The 21199-nt window shown below is 35.8% G+C and overlaps 2 protein-coding genes across 2 annotated transcripts; both read left to right on the top strand.

Moving 5' to 3' along the window:
* The first annotated feature begins 10717 nt into the window (after nt 1–10717).
* On the top strand, nt 10718–11955 carry LOC137957289 (endo-1,3;1,4-beta-D-glucanase-like). Its single transcript, XM_068805047.1, has 7 exons — nt 10718–10865; nt 10971–10992; nt 11069–11192; nt 11259–11349; nt 11419–11508; nt 11607–11707; nt 11815–11955. The coding sequence occupies exons 1-7, from the start codon at nt 10718–10720 to the stop codon at nt 11953–11955; spliced, it is 717 nt and encodes a 238-aa protein (XP_068661148.1).
* Nucleotides 11956–12702: 747 nt separating this feature from the next.
* LOC137956544 (endo-1,3;1,4-beta-D-glucanase-like) lies at nt 12703–14233 on the top strand. Its single transcript, XM_068804084.1, has 7 exons — nt 12703–12900; nt 13001–13022; nt 13098–13221; nt 13411–13501; nt 13613–13702; nt 13784–13884; nt 14001–14233. The coding sequence occupies exons 1-7, from the start codon at nt 12753–12755 to the stop codon at nt 14139–14141; spliced, it is 717 nt and encodes a 238-aa protein (XP_068660185.1). The 5' UTR covers nt 12703–12752; the 3' UTR covers nt 14142–14233.
* Nucleotides 14234–21199: the final 6966 nt, after the last annotated feature.

Genomic DNA, 21199 nt, shown 5'->3' with positions numbered 1-21199 from the left:
CTGGAATCAATGACCAAAGGTGAAGAACATGAACATGAGATTAAAGAGAGTGTACGAGTAGTAGCAACAATGGTTGTAGGAGCACTTTGTGAGGCTGCCATTAGGGTTTTAATTTTTTTTTCCAAGGGGGAAATATTATGCAGGCAATAAAATTATTTTTTTTATAGTTTTTCTTTAATTTACTTTATTTTATTTCAGTTTTAAGCCACATGGGTATTTTTGGAATATTTCATTTATACGGGTATTTTTGTAATATTTTATCTTAAACCTTGTAAGGGTCAACCCTATTTAAGGGGTAAGAGTAATGAGAAAGACAAGCAATGATTTTAGGTTAAACAGGCTTGGAGTTCTCCTTGACGAGCTTGAGGGTTTTCAAACTTTCCTTTGGCTTGATTTTTATCGTCTCTCTCTTCTTCCCTACGAATCTTGTGTCAGATCCGGGACCATAACAACTGGTATCAGAGTGGGAACACAACGAATGATTCTTCGTTCCAAGAATTATGGCACAACGAATTGGAAACCCTACTTGCATTGTATAGAGCATCTGACTAAAGATGGAGTGCATTTTCCATTGAACGTTCTGCAAGGGAGAAACTCGTTGCAGGAAGGGAGAAACTCGTCGCAAGAAGGGAGAAACTCGATGCCGCAGGAAAGAACACAATGAATGATTCTTCGTTCCAAGAATTATGTATTGCTATGCACAACGAATTGGAAGCCCTACTTGCATGGTATAGAGCATCTGACGAAAGATGGCGTGCATCTTCCATTGAACGTTTTGCATGGGAGAAACTCGCTGCCCCAGACAAGAAGGTCATACGACCGAAATTCTCCGAGCACGAAAAATTCACCGAACGAGAGGCAACAGGCGCTCTCTCGAACGGAAATCCTCAACTCATTGTTGTGATAGATAAAATCGTCGCTAGAGACGCTCTTTCGGACAGGTAGGAGACGCAAGAAATCATAGAGCACTCTGTCTATCCATCGGCAGCAAAATCTGAAATTGGGGACTCAGCAATTCCTTCATCGAAAAATCCGAAATGGGGTTCAGCATCAAATCCTTTCTCACTGGACACCATACGCCTCCCCAAACAGAAGACGTATGAAATCCGAGAGCTCTCTATCTCGAAAAAGTTCCCCAAACTTCCGAAATCCTACGGCGGGGACACCGATGTTTGGAAATCGGAGGGGTATTCCACAACCCCTTTCTCACGGGAGGCCACACGTCTTCCACAGGAGACGCAAAAAATGGAACTAGACGATTTGGCAACCTCAAATCCGAAGACCAACTCTGCGGTAGCAGAACCAAAAGACCTGTTCGTCGTTGAGCAGAAAGGTTCTAAATTTTTACCACGATTTGCTGCTATTCGCCAATGGAAAAAGAGGAGGCGTTAGCGACAACAAATCTGCAGGTCTTTGGCTTTCGGATTCTCTCTCTCACTCACAATCTCGCTCTCGGCAACCCAGTGGGGAACCATCTTCAACAAAATATCTCTACATATCCAAGCATGATCAAGGCATGAGACAAATGGTAGCTGCACTTGTAGCTATTGCTGCCCATGCTGGGGCTGTGACAGTTCGCACTTCACAAAATTGGTCTGAGGTGCAGCTGCTTGTGATTCTTGTGACGTTCCATTCATTGTTGCTGCTTGAAATTCATCACGCTATTCACAATTCAGAACTGCAGGTGCAACAGCAGCCAACAACAAATGTCCTAGGTGGCCTCACATTGGGCTACAAGCTTGTCATAATTCCAATTTTTGCCAGTGCAGTAGCCATCTACGTAGGTTTCAGTCTTGCTGCCATATCTGGACTTTCTGTGGCAGTTTTGGTAATGCTTAGCACAATTATGATCGGGCTTGCGCTTAACACCTATGGACTCAAGGGGGAGGGACATCATGTAGCTAGTGTGGTTGACCTGCTTGGCAATGATGGGTAGCTTGCAACAACAACCAAAGTAATGGAGGATTACACTGGTCGGACTGGTTGCTGGCCCAGCATATCATCCATGGTTTTTACTGCTGCCTACAAACCAGTGATGCACATACAAGCAATTCTGGATCAATTTACTGTAATGGGTTTACTCACAGCTAGTGCCAATCTGGGTGTACTACATCAAGGGAAACTCTTGCAGGCTTACATCAACAGAGATTTTAACTGGCCCCATTCACACTCCTTTACAGAAATCGGGATTCTCACTGAAATTTGTGCACCGCTATTGATGGCTTACTTGCATGAATATGCTTGTGAGGCTTATGTTGTTGCTCTCTATTATGGGATAAACAATACAAGAAGTGGAAAACATATGCAAATGATTTCAGGTCAACTATTTTCAGTACCCGTTGCACCTGATCTGGGTCCAAGCCTTGGAGTTGCTCATGTCCCAAGAATTGGACTTATTTACACAGAATTAGTCAGAGGCTTAACTAGTACTGTTGCGGTTGTGTGTAGATTTCACAAGGATATGCAGTGTGATCCTGTTGTCCGTGATGGTTACAGGCCTCTGAGTGTTTCAAGGTGCAACAAATGGAGGGGGTCAGTGTTTCTGAGTCTTCTCAATCCCAGGGGGCTGGTCATGATGTTGTTGCGGCCATGCCGACAAAGTGTAGGGTCGGCAGTGCAACCTTGCCAATGGGGGGCCGCCGTGAGGGGCTGTTTCACACCAGTCCAAGACTAAGGGAGGGCTGAGATTAGGGGTGGCATCGAGCCGAGCCGAGCCCGAACCTGCCTATGTTCGAGCCGAGCTTCGAGCCGAGCCTCATCTCGAGCCTAAAATTGTTATGGAGCTCGAGCCCAAAAATCTTAACCGAGCTCGAGCCGAGCTTCGAGCCGAACTCGAGCCTCTACATACATTTAAAATTTTTCAAAAAATATATATATAATTAATTATATATAAAATTATACATATATTTTACATAAAATTGAACATAACCTCTACAAAAAATTAAGCATAACCTATATATATAATACATGTATAAGATTGAGGCATAACCTCTTCTTAAAATTGAATATAATCTATGTATATAATACCTGTATAAAATTCGGCATAACCTTTTCTTAAAATTGAATATAATCTATGTATATAATACCTTTATAAAATTCGGCATGACCTCTATTTAAAATTGGACATAATCAATGTACATAATACCTGCATAAACACTCCATAAACACTCCATAAACACTCCATAAATACTCCATAAACACTCCATAAACACTCCATAAATACTCCATAAACACTCCATAAACACTCCATAAATACTCCATAAACACTCCATAAAATTATCTATACATTTTATAAACACTTCATAAAATAGTCTAAACACTTCATACACTGCATAATATTATAAATAAACTTCATACAATAATCAAACACAACAAAATTAAATAAAATATCACTATCAATTTACAATCACCCAAATAAAAACTATAAATCCATTATAAAATTACAAACTATAATTGTTTCTCTTAATGCTAGAAAATAATATACATCCCTGCATGAGCAAAATCTCCACCTACGACAAAAACAAAAAAATAAAATTAGTTATTGTCAGATAAAAAAATACTCTTCCATTACTAGTTACTTAATGTCGTTAAAAATATTAAAATTACCATGATGAGAGAAACATGACAAATCATGTAGCTGATAGCATTATCTCTACACTCTTCTTCTCAGGCTGTAATCATAAAACAAAATTTTAATAAATAAAACTAAAAAATATACTAAAAAATATCATAATAAAGAATTGATCAAAGAAATTCACCTTTTGATTTTTTTTTACACCGTGAAGAACCCGAATCCAATCACTGCCACAAATCAAAGCTTGAACTGTACTTGGTGCCAAGGAAGAACGATATGAGTCTATTACTCTACCACCAGCACTAAATGTAGACTCTGAAGCTACTGTGGATATGGGAATTACAAGGATGTCTGCTGCCATCTTAGATAATACTCGAAATTTCATCTGATTCACTTTCCACCATTCTAAAACATCAAAATCATATTGTGAAGTTTCCTCACAACTATATACACCTTCTTCAAGATAAATTTCCAATTCTGACCTTGGTAAATTAACTGCATCCTTTTGTTTCATATAACTCATCAACTTTGACCAACCTGAACTTGATGAAGGCCTACGACTAGTGGAAACACCCATAGAGCTACTAGTACTTGAAACAATCTCTTCATTTCTAATATCCACATTATATATGGATACATATTCATCGTAGATCTCATATAAGGTGCGTCGAACTAAATTTATATTCATTGTAGCTTCCTCCATAGAATATATCACTGGAAAACACATTTCGATCAACTTTAATTTGACCCTTGGATCCAAAACTGAAGCAACAGCCATCAATAAATTGCATTCACCCCAATACTTCTCAAATTTCTCTTTCATTCTACTAACCATTGTCTTAATGAAAACATTTTCATTTGTAGAATAAAAATCCAGAACTTCTTTTACCCTATATACCTCACTAAGGTACAAATTAGAAGTAGGGTAGTCACTCCCAGAAATTATATTTGTAACTGCATTAAAAACTTCTAAAATCTCACACACCATGTCAACTTTTTCCCATTCATCAAAACTTGGCAAACAATCATATGTTGGTTCTCTAACTTTAAATCTAGAGAATGCATCTTTGAATTTTAATGCAGAAGACAACATATCATAAGTAGAGTTCCAACGAGTTGGACAATCAATAACCAACCTCTTTTCACCAAGTTCTAATTGTTGTACAATTTCAGAAAAAGTGCGAAGTCTAGCCTCAGACAGATTTATGAATTTGACACTTTCACGCACATTATCAATGATATCTTTAATCTGAACAAGACCATCTTGGACTAATAAGTTCAAAATATGAGCACAACAACGCACATGAAACAACTTTCCACCACACACCAAATTTTTTTTCCTTGAAAAATCTTGTTTCAAAACTCTGATACAAACATCATTATATGCAGCATTATCAACTGAAATACTAAAAACTTTATTTTCAATCTCCCACTCTTTCAAACACTTGTAAATAGCATCTGCTATATCAACGCCACGACGAGGAGGAGGAACATGCACAAAACTCAAGACTCGTTTTTGCAGCTTCCAATTACTGTCAATAAAATGCCCAGTAATAACCATGTATTCAATTTTTTGATTTTGAGACTTCCAAAGATCCGTGGTAAGACTAATCTTGTTAATCTCTTTTAACAAAATTTCCAATTTCTTTTTCTCTGCCTCATACACCTCCATACACTCCTTCTTAATAGTCTTCCGGGATATTTTCTCATAATTCATATTTGCCATCTTCATTACAAAATTAAATCCCTCCTCTTCTACTATCATGAATGGATGCTCATGCATAAGAATCCAATGAGCAATGACTACTCTCATTTTAGCTTGATCATAATTTCCTCCAAAATCCATAAAAGGAAGTCCAGATGGACTCTGATCAACATTAGACCCCGCTCCCACTGGTTGAAAGTTTAAGGTTTTTTGTTTTCTCATTGCCACTTTTCTACTAGTGCAACGTTTCAAATGTCGACTCATATGTGTGGTCACTCCACTACTAATAACACTCAAATTGATTTTACAATGAACACACTGAGCCTTTTTTGTACCATTAAGTGATACTTCTTTGAATTCCAACCACACATGAGACTTTTTTTGTCTTTTGGAGGTATGAGTAGAATCACCTTCATCCTCGTTTATAGTAATTTCATCTGGGCCCACTTCTATGACAGAGGGTAGTGACTCTGGTGGAGTTGAGTCACTATTTATAGTTACACTAGAACTAGTGTTAATTATTGATGTCAATTGAGGAGGTGTTGACATTCTTACTTCTACAAAAAAACAAAATTACAAATTAAAAACATAAAGAAAAGAAAGTTATCCGAACAACAAAGATCCTACACATAATTTAAGATACTTGTTTATTCTTAGAGGAAGGTACGTGACATTGTGACAATCGGGAACGACCCTTGTCTTTCAATGCAGCGGGGTCTCTTTGAGCCAGTAGCCCTGCACCCAATAGTTTCCAGTCCAATATACCGATCCTTTTTTTATATATAAATTTAAAAACTTCTAAGATAAGGAAATAAGCACACCAACATTCTCTTCTAATATTCTGATGAAATTCAACCTCAATACCAAGAAATTAATGATAAAAATGAAAAAAAATGAAATTCAACCTCAATACCCCACTATACCAAGAACAGCAGTGGATATAAGTTCAATGAGAATTAAGAAAGAAGGACAAAAACTAACTTTTTTTATTCTTTTTTATAATAAAGAGAAGTTGGATGCAATTAAGAAAGCTCCTGATTCCATTAACTATAATAGAGTATTATTGAACAGAATATGTTATTAACACTCAAAATCATGAAATAAAATTTCATTGCTAAAATATATCAAGTAACAATTTGAATACCATTGCTGTTTATTGCTGAAATATATGATAAACATACAAAATTTTATAAGAGGCCAGACACCTAAAAATAAGAAGGCAAAAAAGAAACAAGATCCCACAACATAAAAATATTTGAAAGTCTAGAATAATAACTTCATTTATGAAGAACAATGGAATTTGAGCAAAAAAATCATTGACAACCAACCAACTATTTTCCAAACATTATAGCAATTGAGCTTAGTAAGTCATTCTGAGATATACAAAAACATAACAAATGACAAAGTGGGGGATTTTTCTCCCCCACCCTTCCTTTCTTTCTTGAATGTTAGCTCAGTATGAAGTTTCCTGGCTCTCAGCCAGCTAGAATGCAATTGATGGCACACTCAAGCAAAAAAATAAATTAAGAGAATAAAATAGGTCAACCTTATACAATCTGTATAAAATGATCTTTCTTACATTCTACCCTTAAATCAAGAACTCACCATTTCAAAAAATCAAACAGTATCAACACTCAAAATCATGAAATAAAATTCATACCAGTTTTCTTACAATGATTTCTTCCCGAGTGTATTTGAACTGTCAGCTGGAGATATCGGAAAAAAAAAAAAAACAGAGCTCGAGTTTGCTTACAGAGTGTGCAGTTCGGATATCCAAAAAACTTTCCAATAATGAAGCACTGCTGAGAAACGAAGCTCAGAAACGAAGCCGAGAAAAGAAGCTGAGAAACGAAGAGAGAGTTAGAGATTTTTTAGATTAGCTCGGCGACGAAAAAAAAAACAGAAAGATTAAATAAAAATCTTACCTCCTTCCGTCGGACCGTCGATTTCGTCTCGTCGGCGAAGAAAAGCTTGAGGAAGAAATCGCAGAGGAAGACGAGAAAGAAATCTTTGAGGACGGAAGACAGAAATCGTAGAGGAATAAATCGAGGAATCGAAGAGGGAGAGGGAGAACGAGGGATTTGAAGACCAAATCCCCCATTTCCCCTGAATACCTGCCGACGGACAGCGATTTCCGCAAGAAATCACGCTGAAACGGCATGGGAATGGCAGACGGAGGTATGGGTTTCGCAGAGAAATTTCCCGAATGGAAGAGGTATCCCGATCCCCGATCCCCGATCCCGAATCGCTCGTTATATTAACGAGTCGGCTCGCGAGCCGACGAGCCGAACCGGGCTCTGTTCGAGCTCGACTCGTTAATGTAAACGAGCCCATCCCTGAGTTCGAGCTCGGCTCGAGCTCGAAATATAACGTTTCGAACCGAGCCGAAACTGAGCTGAACTCGAGCGGCTCGCGAGCCGGCTCGGTTCGAAGCCACCCTTAGCTGAGATGCTGCTTGGGGAGATGTAGCGACGTTCGACACACATCCCTACATTCGACTGTGAAAAAAAATATTACTAGGGGGAATGCTCTTGTTTTGGGCTTCTAGAGGGCGGACATTGCTACCGCGGATGCTACTTGGGAACAGGTGGAAACGTCGGCATACATACCCTACTTTCAAGTTTGAGGACAAAATCTTTCTTCCAGGGGGGGTGTAATGTTATGCACGGAATAAAATTATTATTTTAATAATTTTTCTTTAATTTACTTTATTTTATTTCTGTTTTAAGCCACAGGGGTATTTTTGGAATATTTCATTTATAGGGATATTTTTGGAATATTTTATCTTAAACCTTGTAAGGGTCAACCCTATTTAAGGGGTAAGAGTAATGAGAAAGAAAAACATTGATTTTAGGTTAAACAGGCTTGGAGTTCTCCTTGACGAGCTCTAGGGTTTTCAAGCTTCCCTTTGGTTTGATTTTTATCGTCTCTCTCTTCTTCCCTACGAATCCCTGTGTCAGATCTGGGACCATAACAACATACTATTTATCAACCAACTTGTAACCAAAACATTTTCCTTTAACTATATTTGATAGGAGGGGTCATCTTCGTTAATAGATGGCAAAGTCAAGTGACAAGCAAGGTCTCTTGTGATTAAAAAATATTTTACATATAATGACTATGAAAAATAATTAAACAAACCCTTTAGTGGAATGGAGGTGATTTTTAATAAATCATGCCTACTGAATTCAGTATATAAACTAGAACATTCGCATGAACTATTTACCATGTTAGGCCAACAAATAAGAAGCCAATTGAGGACTCCAAAAAACTCTTTGAAAGGGTTAAAATACTACAATTACCCAAGGAGAACTTATGGAACACTTGGGATTCAACAAGCATTAACAAAACAAAACTTCAAACTAGATGCACAACATGAAGTGGACGTGCATGGCAAGCATGGCTATGTGGATTTCAAAGAATAGCTAGAGAAGAAAAAGTTGCTACAAATTTTCAATTATTCCCACAAAAATTAGGGGTTAGAATTGAAAGAATAAACATACCTTACACGAACAGCTCTTTGGAAATAATTAACACCAATCCATACTTTTCAGTTTCAAGCTATAGAAGATACCACTTGTTTCAAAACAACTCAAGCTAGCTATTCAAAAGGTGTTTTGAAACCTTAGAAGAGCATTTTTTACATATGAAAACCAACTTTTGAATTAGCATAGTTGGGTTATCACAAATAGCAAATTCAGTCTTAAAAATTGAATTTTATGCATGATATGAAGATTTTTAACTCTATGAAATTGGAGATCGAACAAATCAAACACCAACTGAGTTTTCTGTTAGTAAAAGAACATTAGGAAGTTGAAAAACGTTCAAACTTATCTCATTTAGAGAGATAGTTGAAATTTTTAGAATTTTTTTCTTCAACTTTCTTCAAAATTGATTATGTTAAATAAGGAAATGCAAGATGAAATATTCCACCAAAAAAAAAAAATTTAATTAAAATCAATTTCCAACAAAAAATTGAAGGAAACTTACCTTACTCGATTGAACTGGCTTGATAGTTGCTAAAGGTTGGCCTCTTCATATTTAATTAATGGGTCTTGTGACAAGCAGAAGAGAAAGAGGAAAGAAACTAATCTGATCTCAACAAAGAAAGATGTTTATCATTTACTTATGACAATTAACTATTCAAATTTGAGTTGCTAGTTGCTTGGATGATCCTATATTGACTAATTCTATAATTTAAAAACAAACATGTGATCACTATTTTAAGGTGGATGTAGTAGATGAGGTCAAGCATGTGAGACAGAAGAAAGAAACTAATCTGATCTCAACAAAGAAAGATGCTTATCATCTATTTAAGACAAATTCCAATCAGATTACTTTTCAAATTTGAGTTGCTAGTTGCTTGGATGATCCTATATTGACTTATTCCATAATTTTAAAAACAAACACAAAATCACTATTTTAAGGTGGATATAGTCGTATGCACCTAGATTAAACTAGTGGGTTCATAAGTTATTGTGATATCGGTGAAATAAACTTGCGATAAGTGATCAATAACCATTTTAATGTTTCTCGATTTATTTTTCCCATAGTTGTCTATTGAAGCATTTTCTTATCCATTTTAATATTTCTTAAAGGGAGAAAAAGATTCAAGATGACTCAAGCAAAAAAAAATCCCAAAATGACACAAACACACCCTTAGGGTTTGTTTGGAACCCCATGGAAAAGAAAAGAAAATTTTAATCATTATTATTCTAAAAAATAGTTAGTGAAATGGAGAATTTGATTATTATATCATTTTCAATAACTATTTTTTAGAATAATATTGGTCAAATTCTCATTTTCTTTTCTAAGGGTTCCAAACAGACCCTTAGCTTTGGCTTTTTTCTTCCCCTGACATATTTTTCCTATACTTTCGGGTTGACACAAACACACCCCCAAGGTTGGAATATTTTAGATATTGTGTGTGAAGAAAGAAGTCCTTGAATTTAGTTTCTATGTATTAAAACTCTTTGAAAGTTCAAAGGATCGTTTATCAATTCCATGAAAACGTCTTTGCATTAAAATACTAAGACTGATCACAATGTCTAGACAAGACGAAGCTTCAAGAGTTAAATATTCTCACCCACGTTCATCTTTGTTTCTTGTAAACTACTCATTATAGTTGGAAGATTCAATTGACGTTTCCAATTGGATGCTCCTTCCTTAGGTCAACTGTTATGAATTTGTAATTTTGATTTTTAACTACAACTACTGAACTGTTCTTGATGTTGTTGTTGAGGAGATCCCATCTCCGCAGAAAAGACATAAAAGACGGAGTGATTTACTGTAGATACGTAGGGAGGAGACTTTGAAGCATCCTTCCTCTAACCCCAGTGGATTCATCCTTCGTCTTCTCAATATATAAATTCTCTCTCCCCCCATTAATTGAGCCATCTCGCATTCTCTGAATCGATCGAAGATTATCAGGTGGAGAGATGGTAGGCGCGCAATGCTGCGAAAATCCTCCTGTGCTGAGTTCTACATGTGGCTCCGGGTGGCTGGAAGTCATCGGCGGACTCAACGCTTACATCTCCGGATCTAGTGATTCTAAAGCCGCTGTGCTTTTCGTTTCAGACATATACGGTTCATATTTCTGCTCCATTAATCCATCTGTACTTTCATTCTACTACTTCTGCTTGGAGTTGGTTTCTACAACTTACCCTTGGCTTGCTTTTCATTGCTCTCCAGGATTTGAATCTCCAAACATGAGGTAAATCTGTGCAGACACTCGTCTAATGTTCTGAACAAGACATAACTCAGCTGATCCCCTCGCTGTCTACGTACAGGAAGCTTGCGGACAAAGTAGCTGCAGCGGGATTCTACGCAGTGGTTCCTGACTTCTTCTATGGAGATCCTTACGATTCCACTAAGCATGCAAGCCTTCTGGAGTGGCTCAAGTTCCATTCAACGGTTTGCACTCATCATTAACGCCATTGATGATAACTCGAGAGCTTATTTTCGTCTCCCATATTGTAGGATAAAGGGTATGAAGACGCCAAAGCAGTGATAGAAGAAATACAGAGAAAGGGAATATCTGCCATTGGCGCTGTGGGTATTTGCTGGGGAGGTGAGTTTCGATGGACTTCGCCTTCTGCATGTAATATCTGACTGAAACAATCTTTGATGTTTTGGGCAGCCAAAGTGATAGTGGAGTCAGCTAAGATCAACGAGATTCAAGCAGCTGTTATGTTCCATCCATCGGTCGTCACTGTTGAAGATATCAAAGGCACTCCAATTTTTATTTACCTTTTTATAAAATGGAATAAGGATAATTTTCATAATAATTTTTTGTTAATGGGAATGGGTCTCTTTTATATGTTTCAGAAGTGAAATGTCCCATTTCCATACTAGCAGCAGAGATTGACCATGTAACTCCAACTGAAGTGATAAAACAGTATAAGGTTGCATTATCAGCAAAACCTGAGGTAGATCTCTCTCTAAACTTGTTTTTATTCTCTTCTCTTAATTATAATCTCCTTTTGATTCTAGTTTTAATGGCTGAATCTGATTGATTTGTTCACTTATCGTGTAGATCGATAGCTTTGTGAAAATCTTCCCCGGGCTTGTGCACGGTTGGACGATCAGATACGACGTTAACGATGAAGCAGCAGTGAAGAACGCAGAAGAAGCACATACATATATGTTTGATTGGTTCACTAAATATCTGAAATGAGGAATGCAACTGAGCAGTGAATGGGATTGTGTGTTTGAAAGAAGTGATTTTAATTTCGTTAATCAGTTTTCATCCCTTGAGAAATGTCCAAATATTCTCACCCAGAAAAAGAATGGGGGTTGTGTTTTAGTTGAATTGAGTGATTAAGGTTCCAAAGTTTTTAAACTTTTGATGCACAAATGGTTTCCTGGTTCGATATGGAGAAGAATAAGTAAATTATTCTTAAACGCTTACACTAAATAAACAATCTTTAATCTCCACAAGATTTTGAGCAAGCACTTGAAAGATTGAATTAGAGGATTGTTTCATTTTACCAATTTCAGACAAGAGAAATGCACTGAGATGTAAGTGTTAGACACGTTCGATGAAGTTGATCTATTCCGAGGTAGTTTTCCCTTAAATATAGTAAAAGTGGGATAGTTGTAATTGCCCATCAGTTTCAACTTCTCCTCAATAACACGATATGAAGAGAGTGAGAGAGTGAAAGGGGACTTTAGATAGACTAGACAAGTTTTTTTTCTGGAAGTTCTTAGAATATGTCGGTCATAACCGGAGGTATTTATCTAGGCTTCAGTTTTTCAGTTTTTATGAATTTCATACATGAACCAGAGGTTATAATAATCTTAGTCTTTGGCTTTTTTTATGTTGGGCCTTTCAGTAATTTCAATTCTCTGACGGTTTGACTCCGATCCTTCCAATAAACAAATTCTCCCCACTTTCCCGACTGTTCGATCGGCATTATCTGATCCTCTCTATCCCCTTTCACTCTCGTCAGATCGAAGTCCTGAGTTGGAGAGATGGCGGGCGCTCAATGCTGTGAAAATCCTCCTTCCCTCAGTTCTGCGTGCGGATCAGGCAGCGTGGAAGATATCGGAGGACTGCGTGCTTATGTCACCGGTTCCACCGATTCCAAGGCGGCGGTGCTTTTCGTTTCTGATGTATTCGGTATATGCTTAAGCTCTAGGCATCTCCAGTGTTGTTGCAAATTACAGTAATTAGCATCGTTCTTAATTTGTTTTTTGAACTTGATTTCATTCATTTGCAGGATATGAAGCTCCAACCGTGAGGTATCTTTCTCCCTCTTAGTCGGTCCTTGAGCATCAATAAATGAATCCTATTTAATTTGCTTTTTACTGTTAAAGGAAGCTAGCAGATAGAGTCGCTGCTGCTGGATTTTATACAGTCGTTCCTGATTTTTTCCATGGGGATCCTTTTGGACCGGAAAAGCATCCGATCGTTCAGGAATGGCGAAAGTTACATGCTCCGGTTTGTTACTTATTCATCAATCCAAAGATTTTATCTTTCAATTATTCTAGTAAATTCCCTGGTTGGATACAAAGATTGTTTTTTGAATCTCCTGGACAACAACGAAACGCTAGCATATGTTGCTGTTTTTCCAGGTTACTGCTATACCTAAACTCTTCTGTAATAGGGAGAGTATATCCTATTTTGTAGGATAAATCAGTTGTGGAAGCAAAAACAGTTGTTGCAGCAATTCAAAGTAAAGGAATATCTTCCATTGGAGCCGTGGGAGTCTGCTGGGGTGGTGAGATGAATGCCCTTTTTTTTTTTTTTTACATTTGCAGGGCTTACATGTCTCTTTTCTTGGAGCTGGATTTGTTGGATTTACACTGAAAGTATAGATAGTTTCTTTCAGCCAAGGTGATAGTGGAATTAGCCAAGACCAGTGGGATCCAAGCTGCAGTCATGCTCCATCCATCATCTGTAACTCTTGATGACATCAAAGGTTAGGAATCTGTTTCTAAAACCAAAATCAAAAAGAAAAAAATTATGACAGATAGCTTGAATTGGTATTCATGTGTTTCAGAGGTGAAATGTCACATTTCCATACTTGGAGCTGAGATTGACAGGGTAACTCCACCTGAACTGGCAAAACAGTTTGAGGAAGCCTTATCTGCGAATTCTCAGGTATAATCTTTAAACTCTTTCTCTGATGTCCAATGCATCAGATATGATGCTTCCAGCCATACACCTTGTTCTTTCTTTTGTGTCGTGGATGAAAAGCCATATACACCGTTATGCAGATTGACAGCTTTGTGAAAATCTTTCCGGGAGTCGCCCACGGTTGGACTATGAGATACGATGCTGATGATGAGCTAGCTGTTAAGAGAGCCGAAGAAGCTCACAGTGACATGTTAGCTTGGTTAACCAAGTATCTTCAATGAGAAGTTCACTCTTCGCTCCTGTGCTGTATTATCTAATGAGGCTGTAATCTTGCTTGGTGGGAGTTGAATGCATTGGTGGATTGATACTTGTACCCAAAGGACTATAATCTTGCTTGTTAGGTGTTCATGTGTAGCAAGAGAATTACATGCAGAGATAACTTACAATCCATTTTTACTATGTTTTTACTCTTGGCAATTTTACCCATTTATCATAATGGTTATTTTGTACTTGATTACCAGAAAATATTAAGGCTGTGTTTGGAAAGGTGGAGAGAAAAGAAAAAAAAAAGTTTTTTTTTCTCCTGTTTGGATGCCTGTGGAAAATGAGAGAGAAAATGGAAGAGAAATGTAGTTTCTCTTGTTTAGATACACATGGAAAATGAAAAATAAAAGAAAATTATTAATATTTTAAATTTTTTATGATTAAAAATTTCTCTTAAGTTTCTATTTCTTTTCTTTTCTCTCAAATTTTATCATTTTGTTAGAGATAATTTATTAACTAAGAGAGAAAGTGATTTTTTTTTATTTCTCTTAATTATTCTCTATTGCCAAACAATTGAAAATACATTTCTCCTCCCTCCCTTAGCTGATCAAAGAGAAGAAAAAAGGGTATGATCTTCTTCCTCCATTCGGTCATCTTTTAGTGGCTAAGGAAGGCCTCATCATCGTCTTCATCATCATTATCTTTTATAAAGCTTGGGGAAAACCCACTATTTGATATAAAAAAATCAAGCTAATGATACTAATTCCAAAAATTCTATCACCCATTTTTATCTCTATATGTTCTAGTAGCAATGATACTAACTCCAAAAAATCTATTATAAGCTTCAATAATAAAAATAAAATAAAATAGACTAAGACATAATTATGGCAAACAAGATAATTTTTTTTCTCATTGCTTCTATATAATTACTAAATAATGTCTCCTGTATAGTGGAATTCCATATATGGCCATTTGGATTCAATATTTTTGCATATCCTAATTCGAAATATAGCCATCGAAATCCATGAACTTGGTGAGGGTAAATTAGTGATTATTAATTTTAAATTTTTATTAAATAAAAATAAAATAATTAAGGCTCGAGCTTCGAGCCATTTTCCAAATATATTTGACTTTTCTTCTCTTTTCTCTCTCATCTGTCTAGGTGTTCTACTAAAAGGAGTGCCCCTTCTTAAGCATCAAGAGAAAGGAAAGGAGGCCAATATTCTCCCTTGACTTCTCTAGGGCAACAAATTTTCTTGTCTCGACAAAACAATGAGGCACCTCAGTTTAAATTCACTAGTAAACATTTTGAAAAAAAAACTCTAGTGTTTTACATTTTCATTCAAATTGGTTTCAAAATAAAAGGTATATGCATTATTACATTTTGTTTATATATTCACATGATTTTATTATCACATAACTCTAACAAATATAAGTGATTATTTTCTGCTTATAATCGTGAAAGAAATTTTTGTAGTAATTTATTTTTGCACATTTAGAAACATCTTATTGTGGTAAAAATAGCAAAAACCAGGCTCTTTGGGTGGCCTTGTGTGTTGGTTCACATAAATCATTTTGTTTGAGCTATCTCATATTATTAAATAAATTAATATAAATTATGTCTAGTTTTAGTATATAATTTTCAAATTCCCCAATGGGTAATGCTAATTATATAATTAAGTTAGGAATATATGTGTATGTTGTATCTAATTTAGTTATATAATTTGAAAAATCCCCAGGGGTATTATTATTTATATAATTGAATTAGGTATTTATGTGTTAAAAAATAATTTTATTATATGATTTATAAAATCCTCAATGGATAATACATTTTGTATAATTTGATTGGTTTTTTTTGTGTTTAAGGAGTTAATTTCTCGAGTCCCCAATGGGTAACTGTAAATTAACTCTTGATTGCTTGATGAGTGAGTAATTTATTTTTATTAGTTTTTGAATGTACCTAGTAATTCTCATGAATCCCAAACGGGTAAGTGAAGTTACTAAATGGATAGATGAATTGATATTTTCTCCCAAAATAAAATTGAGAATATTATGGGCTATAGGGGCATCTTTGCCTATTCCCAGTGGTGGCTCTAACTGTGGTGATATTCTTAAATTTGATGTGTTTGATGGAACATGTGGACCGGTCACAAAGGGTAGACTTGATGTTGAAATTTTATAGACATTATGAAATCATTCGAATAGATGAATCTCCAAAAGAACATTATCTAGTGACTAACTCAAGATGTAAGAAACCGTATAAGAGGGATTTGAAGGAATATAAAAACTAGGAAGTAGCACATGATGTTTCTAGGGTATATTCTTGTTGGACTAAATAAATCTTTTCGCATGACATATTTCATGCAAAACTCCAACTACAAAAGAAACTTTGGACAAGATAGGACTCACATATCAACAACCTAAGGAAGAGATTGACAATGACCAAATGTAAGGAAGTGACTGAAGTTAGAAAAAATGTTCATGAGATGCTTGTAATGGCGGATGAGTTGGTATTGCAATGGTAGAGTATTGCATGAGAAAACTAAAGTTGGCACCATAATTAACTCATTGCTTAGATCCTATAAGTATGTAGAAGATTATTAGTCATTTTCTACGACACTATGGATAGTGGAAGCGCTTGTGAACATGGTAGACCATCAATGGGACAGGATAGCTCAAGTGAGTGGTGAAATGAAACTACCAATTGCTAGCAATGTTAAGTTAAAATTGAAGAAGAAAAGGAGAAAGCCTCACTTTCATGATAGAAAATTGAATTAAAAAAAAAAGTTTTGTTTCACACACAACAAAATGTGTGTTTCTTTTTTCACAATCCAGGTTAGACTAAGAAGTATCATAGAGTTTTCAAGAACTAGAAAAATTATCAATAGGAGAAATCAAATGAGTTATTATCCCTTGAAACCTATGGTATTAATAGTAAACCTTTTAACTGGTCGGGTGATTCATATTCAACCATTCATTTTGTCAAATGAACTTCCAGGGTTTTAAGGAAATAAAAAATATTGATGACAGGAAAATCTTTATATGTGTGAGCAATGATGACAAAGCTTTTGTGGGGGGGGGGGGGGGGGGGGGGGGGAGTAGGAACTTATCAATTAAAGTTAGAAGATGATAAATACTTTGATTTAGAAATTTGTTTGTATACTTCCTCAATTAGGCAAAGTTTATACTTAGATACTTCTTTGGAAAACTTGACTTTGTATTCTACTTTGAAATTGGAAATTTATTACGCTTAGAGGGGATAATGTAATTCTAAGAGGATTCAAAAATTGTGACATGTATCAAGTGCGATTGTGTGGTAATATGATATGTGAAATTACTAATTCTTCCCCTATCGTGTCAAATCAACTATATTTCTGGCATCTTCAATAACAAGGAAAATATTCAAAAATTAGTTCAATAAGGTTTATTAAATAGGTTTCCTGAAAATGTGTATTGTACATGTAAAAGTCTTATTTTTGCGAAACTGGCAAAATTACTTTTTCCATCAAAAGCTTGTACATGTGAACATACTCTTGATATTGCTCACTTTACACCCATGAGTGTGAAAACTTGAAATGGTCATCAATATTGTATCACATTCATAGATGACTATTTGAGGTGTCGAAGGGTATATTTGTTACATCTGGCAATAAATTGATGTCTTTCATCCTTTTACTATGGATGAAAGGGAAATCCAAAAATAATACAGTCAACTCCTTGTGGCAAAATTTCTATCTTGATTGGGTGATGAATTTGACTACATAAAAACACATATTTTGGCCTCAGATGAAATACCTAACCTCTCTACTACCTTTAATAGGGTACAGATAGCTGAAAAGACTGTTGTGCTTAGAGCTGGAAAAGATATTAAAGTGGGTGAAGCTATTGCTCTTAATACATCATCAACTATAGCATCTGATTCTATTTATACGCCCAAGGGACATAGAGGTCGAGGCCGAGGAGATGGTAAATCTGAGCACAATTGTGTTCACATTGGACTCACCAATCATTACTCAGATAGATGTTGGGTAAATTTTGGGAAGCCTGCATGGACAAATACTATTACACATGAAGGTACAACACCAAGGTTTGAAACTACAATCCCACCTAGTGCTCTAGATGAATTACAAAAATTGATCCAATAGCAATAACAGATCTCACAATAGGAGCAATAGATTTTCCAACATATGGCACAACTATTAATTCTCTTTGCATCCTTGGCACATACGACTCTCCTTCTACAGGTATGAATGCACCCTCAATGTCCCATTCCCCATCTTGGGTTCTTGATTTCGGTGCACAAAATACATGACAAGTATGTTCTCACTATTTTCTGATTTACAAGAGTTTGTTCTCGTTAAGCACGTTAATCTTGTTGATGGGTCAGTTTCACCATTACATGTAGTAGGAAATGTTACTTATGCACTTTTTTTCTCCTCAATTTGCATAGTTAGTTCCCAAATTTCCTTTAAATATCTTGTCCATGAATTATTCTCTAACTTTTTACCCTACTCATTATATCTTTCAGGATTTCGAGACAAGAAAGATGATTGGTTCCAATCATGAGAGAGGGGGGCTATACTATCTAGATAGCCACAACCCAAGTAGTACTTTACATGCACTATACACAGTTGATTCACCTCTTTAGTGGCATCTCAGTCTTGGTCATCCATCTGTAGTAAAACTGATTTAAGTAGTTTCATATCTTCCTTCTAGTATTACTTTTCAATATTAGTCCTATCAATTTGGCAAGCATCACCGGAGCTCATTTCCTATTTCATCTCATAAGACATGTAAACTTTTTGAGCTTGTCCACTCAGATGTTTGGGGTCCTTGTCTTCTCACTAGTCTGTTTGGTAATAGGTATTTTATTTCCTTTATTGATGATTTCAGTAGATGTACTTGGATTTATCTCATGTGAGAAAAATTTGAAGCTTTTAATGTATTTTAGCTATTTTATAATGAAATAAAGAACTTTTATCCATATCTTGCGTATAGACAATGGTTTTGAGTTGATGAATCATAAATTTGGCTCTTTCTGTCAGTCACATGGAATCATTCATCAGACTTTCTATGTGTTCACTTTACAAAAAAAATGGACTTGTTGAATGCAAGAATTGTTATTTGATTGAGGTAGATCACACTATGTTGATTCACATGAATCTATTAAAGACTTATTGGACTGATGTTGTTCTTACTGAATGTTTTCTGATAAATAGAATGTCATTTTCTACTCTTGATAGCAAGATTCCTATCCAGGTACTTTTACCTACTACACCTTTGTTTCCAATGTTACCTTGAGTCTTTAAGTATGTATGTTTTGCACATGTATTTGATCAATCAAATGATAAATTGTCTCCACGGGCTATTAAATGTGTCTTTCTTGGGTATTCTCACAGAAATGGTACAAATATTACTATTCATCTATGAGAAAAATATTTATTTTTGTTGATGTTACGTTCTTAGAGGATGCTTCATATTTTGAATCTTCTAAATGTAAGTTAGTTCCACCTGAACCTTCTGTACCTAGTTCGGTTATTCCTCTTCTAGTTGATCAATGTGCTCCAGGCTCATGAGATGTTCCTACTGAAAAAACCATTGCAGGTATACCAACGCCAACAGCAACTATCTCATTCTGATCCTGATACCCTCCTCATATCCGACCATGGTTCTTCATCATCTTTTGATCCTGAGGTAAGTGATTTGCACCTTCTTATTGCCCTTCAAAAAAGTGTTCATAAAGGTTTTCGTCATCCTTTATCTCATTTTGTATCCTTTAATTCCTTGTCTAATAATTATCGTAAGTTTGCTTTGGCCATCTCCACTTGCATTATTCCTTCTTCAGTGCAACAAGCCTTGTTGCAACCTTATTGGAAGAATGCCATTGTAATCAGTCATTATTTATTAAAAAGTGACTATCTGGAATTATTATCTTGCTGGTATATGTCGATGATATCATTCTATCTGGGAGTGAAATATCAGGTATTGAAATAGTTAAATCTCATTTGGTGAATCACTTTCAAAATAAGGATCTGGGTCAATATAAATATTTTCTAGGTATTGAGGTAGTGAGAAGCAAGGAAAGAACAAGACGGACTCAGAGGAAATATTTTACTGATATGCTTCAAGAATATGGTCTTCTTGGGCCTAAACCTATAGATACAACTATGGAGGTTGAACTTGATCTTTATGATGATCAAAGTCCAAAACCGAAACATAAAACAATCTATCGAAGGCTAGTAGCAAACTCATCTATGCTACAGTTACTAAACCAAATATTTCATTTGCAATGAGTATAGTGAGCCAATTCATGGAGTATCCACGTAAGATTTACCTAGAGGTTACACAAAGAAAAGGTATTCTTTTCAAACCTAATAATCACTTGAGAATTGAAGTTTTATCTGATGCTGACTATGCAGACTCCAAGCTTGACAGAAAATCAACCACTAGATACTATGTATTTCTAGGAGGAAGTTAGGTGTATTTTTTGGAGGAAATCTAGTTAACTGGAAAAATAAAAAGTAGAATGTTGTTGATCTATCCAGTGCAAAAGCTAAATATAGAGCCATGGCCTACACTTTCAATGAGCTAATGTGAATAAAATCAGTTGTCCAGGAATTTGGCCTCAATCATAAGGATCAAATGATTGTGTTGTGATAACCACGCAACAATCTTCGTTGCAAACAATCCACAATCTTATGAAAGAACAAAACATTTAGAGGTAGATGCAGTAATGAGGAAAGAAGTAAGTACTCTATACGTTTAGTCAGATGATCAATTCGGTGATATCCTAACTAAAGCATTGGGAAAGAGTGAATTTCTAAACTTCTACAACAAAGTGGGATTGTTCGACATATACTCTATGGCTTAAGGGGGGAGTGTGAAAAAACAAGAACATGGGGGTATTTTGGTTATTTTGCCTTATCGTTATTTATATTTTTTTATGTTATCTTAATCTACATGTCAAACTATGTCTATAAACTAAATATCATGTAAAGGGGATACGTAGGATAGAAGATAGAAAGAATTAGGGTTTTCATTTAAAGTAGGGGTAATGTTATAAATTGTACTTAAC

The sequence above is a fragment of the Aristolochia californica genome, unplaced genomic scaffold (genome assembly GCF_029961685.1).
Source record: "Aristolochia californica isolate CCGP_79_NKW_82.1479 unplaced genomic scaffold, dmAriCali1.0.hap1 SCAF_2, whole genome shotgun sequence".
NCBI lineage: Eukaryota > Viridiplantae > Streptophyta > Magnoliopsida > Piperales > Aristolochiaceae > Aristolochia > Aristolochia californica.
This window is presented reverse-complemented; position numbering and strand designations above follow the sequence as displayed.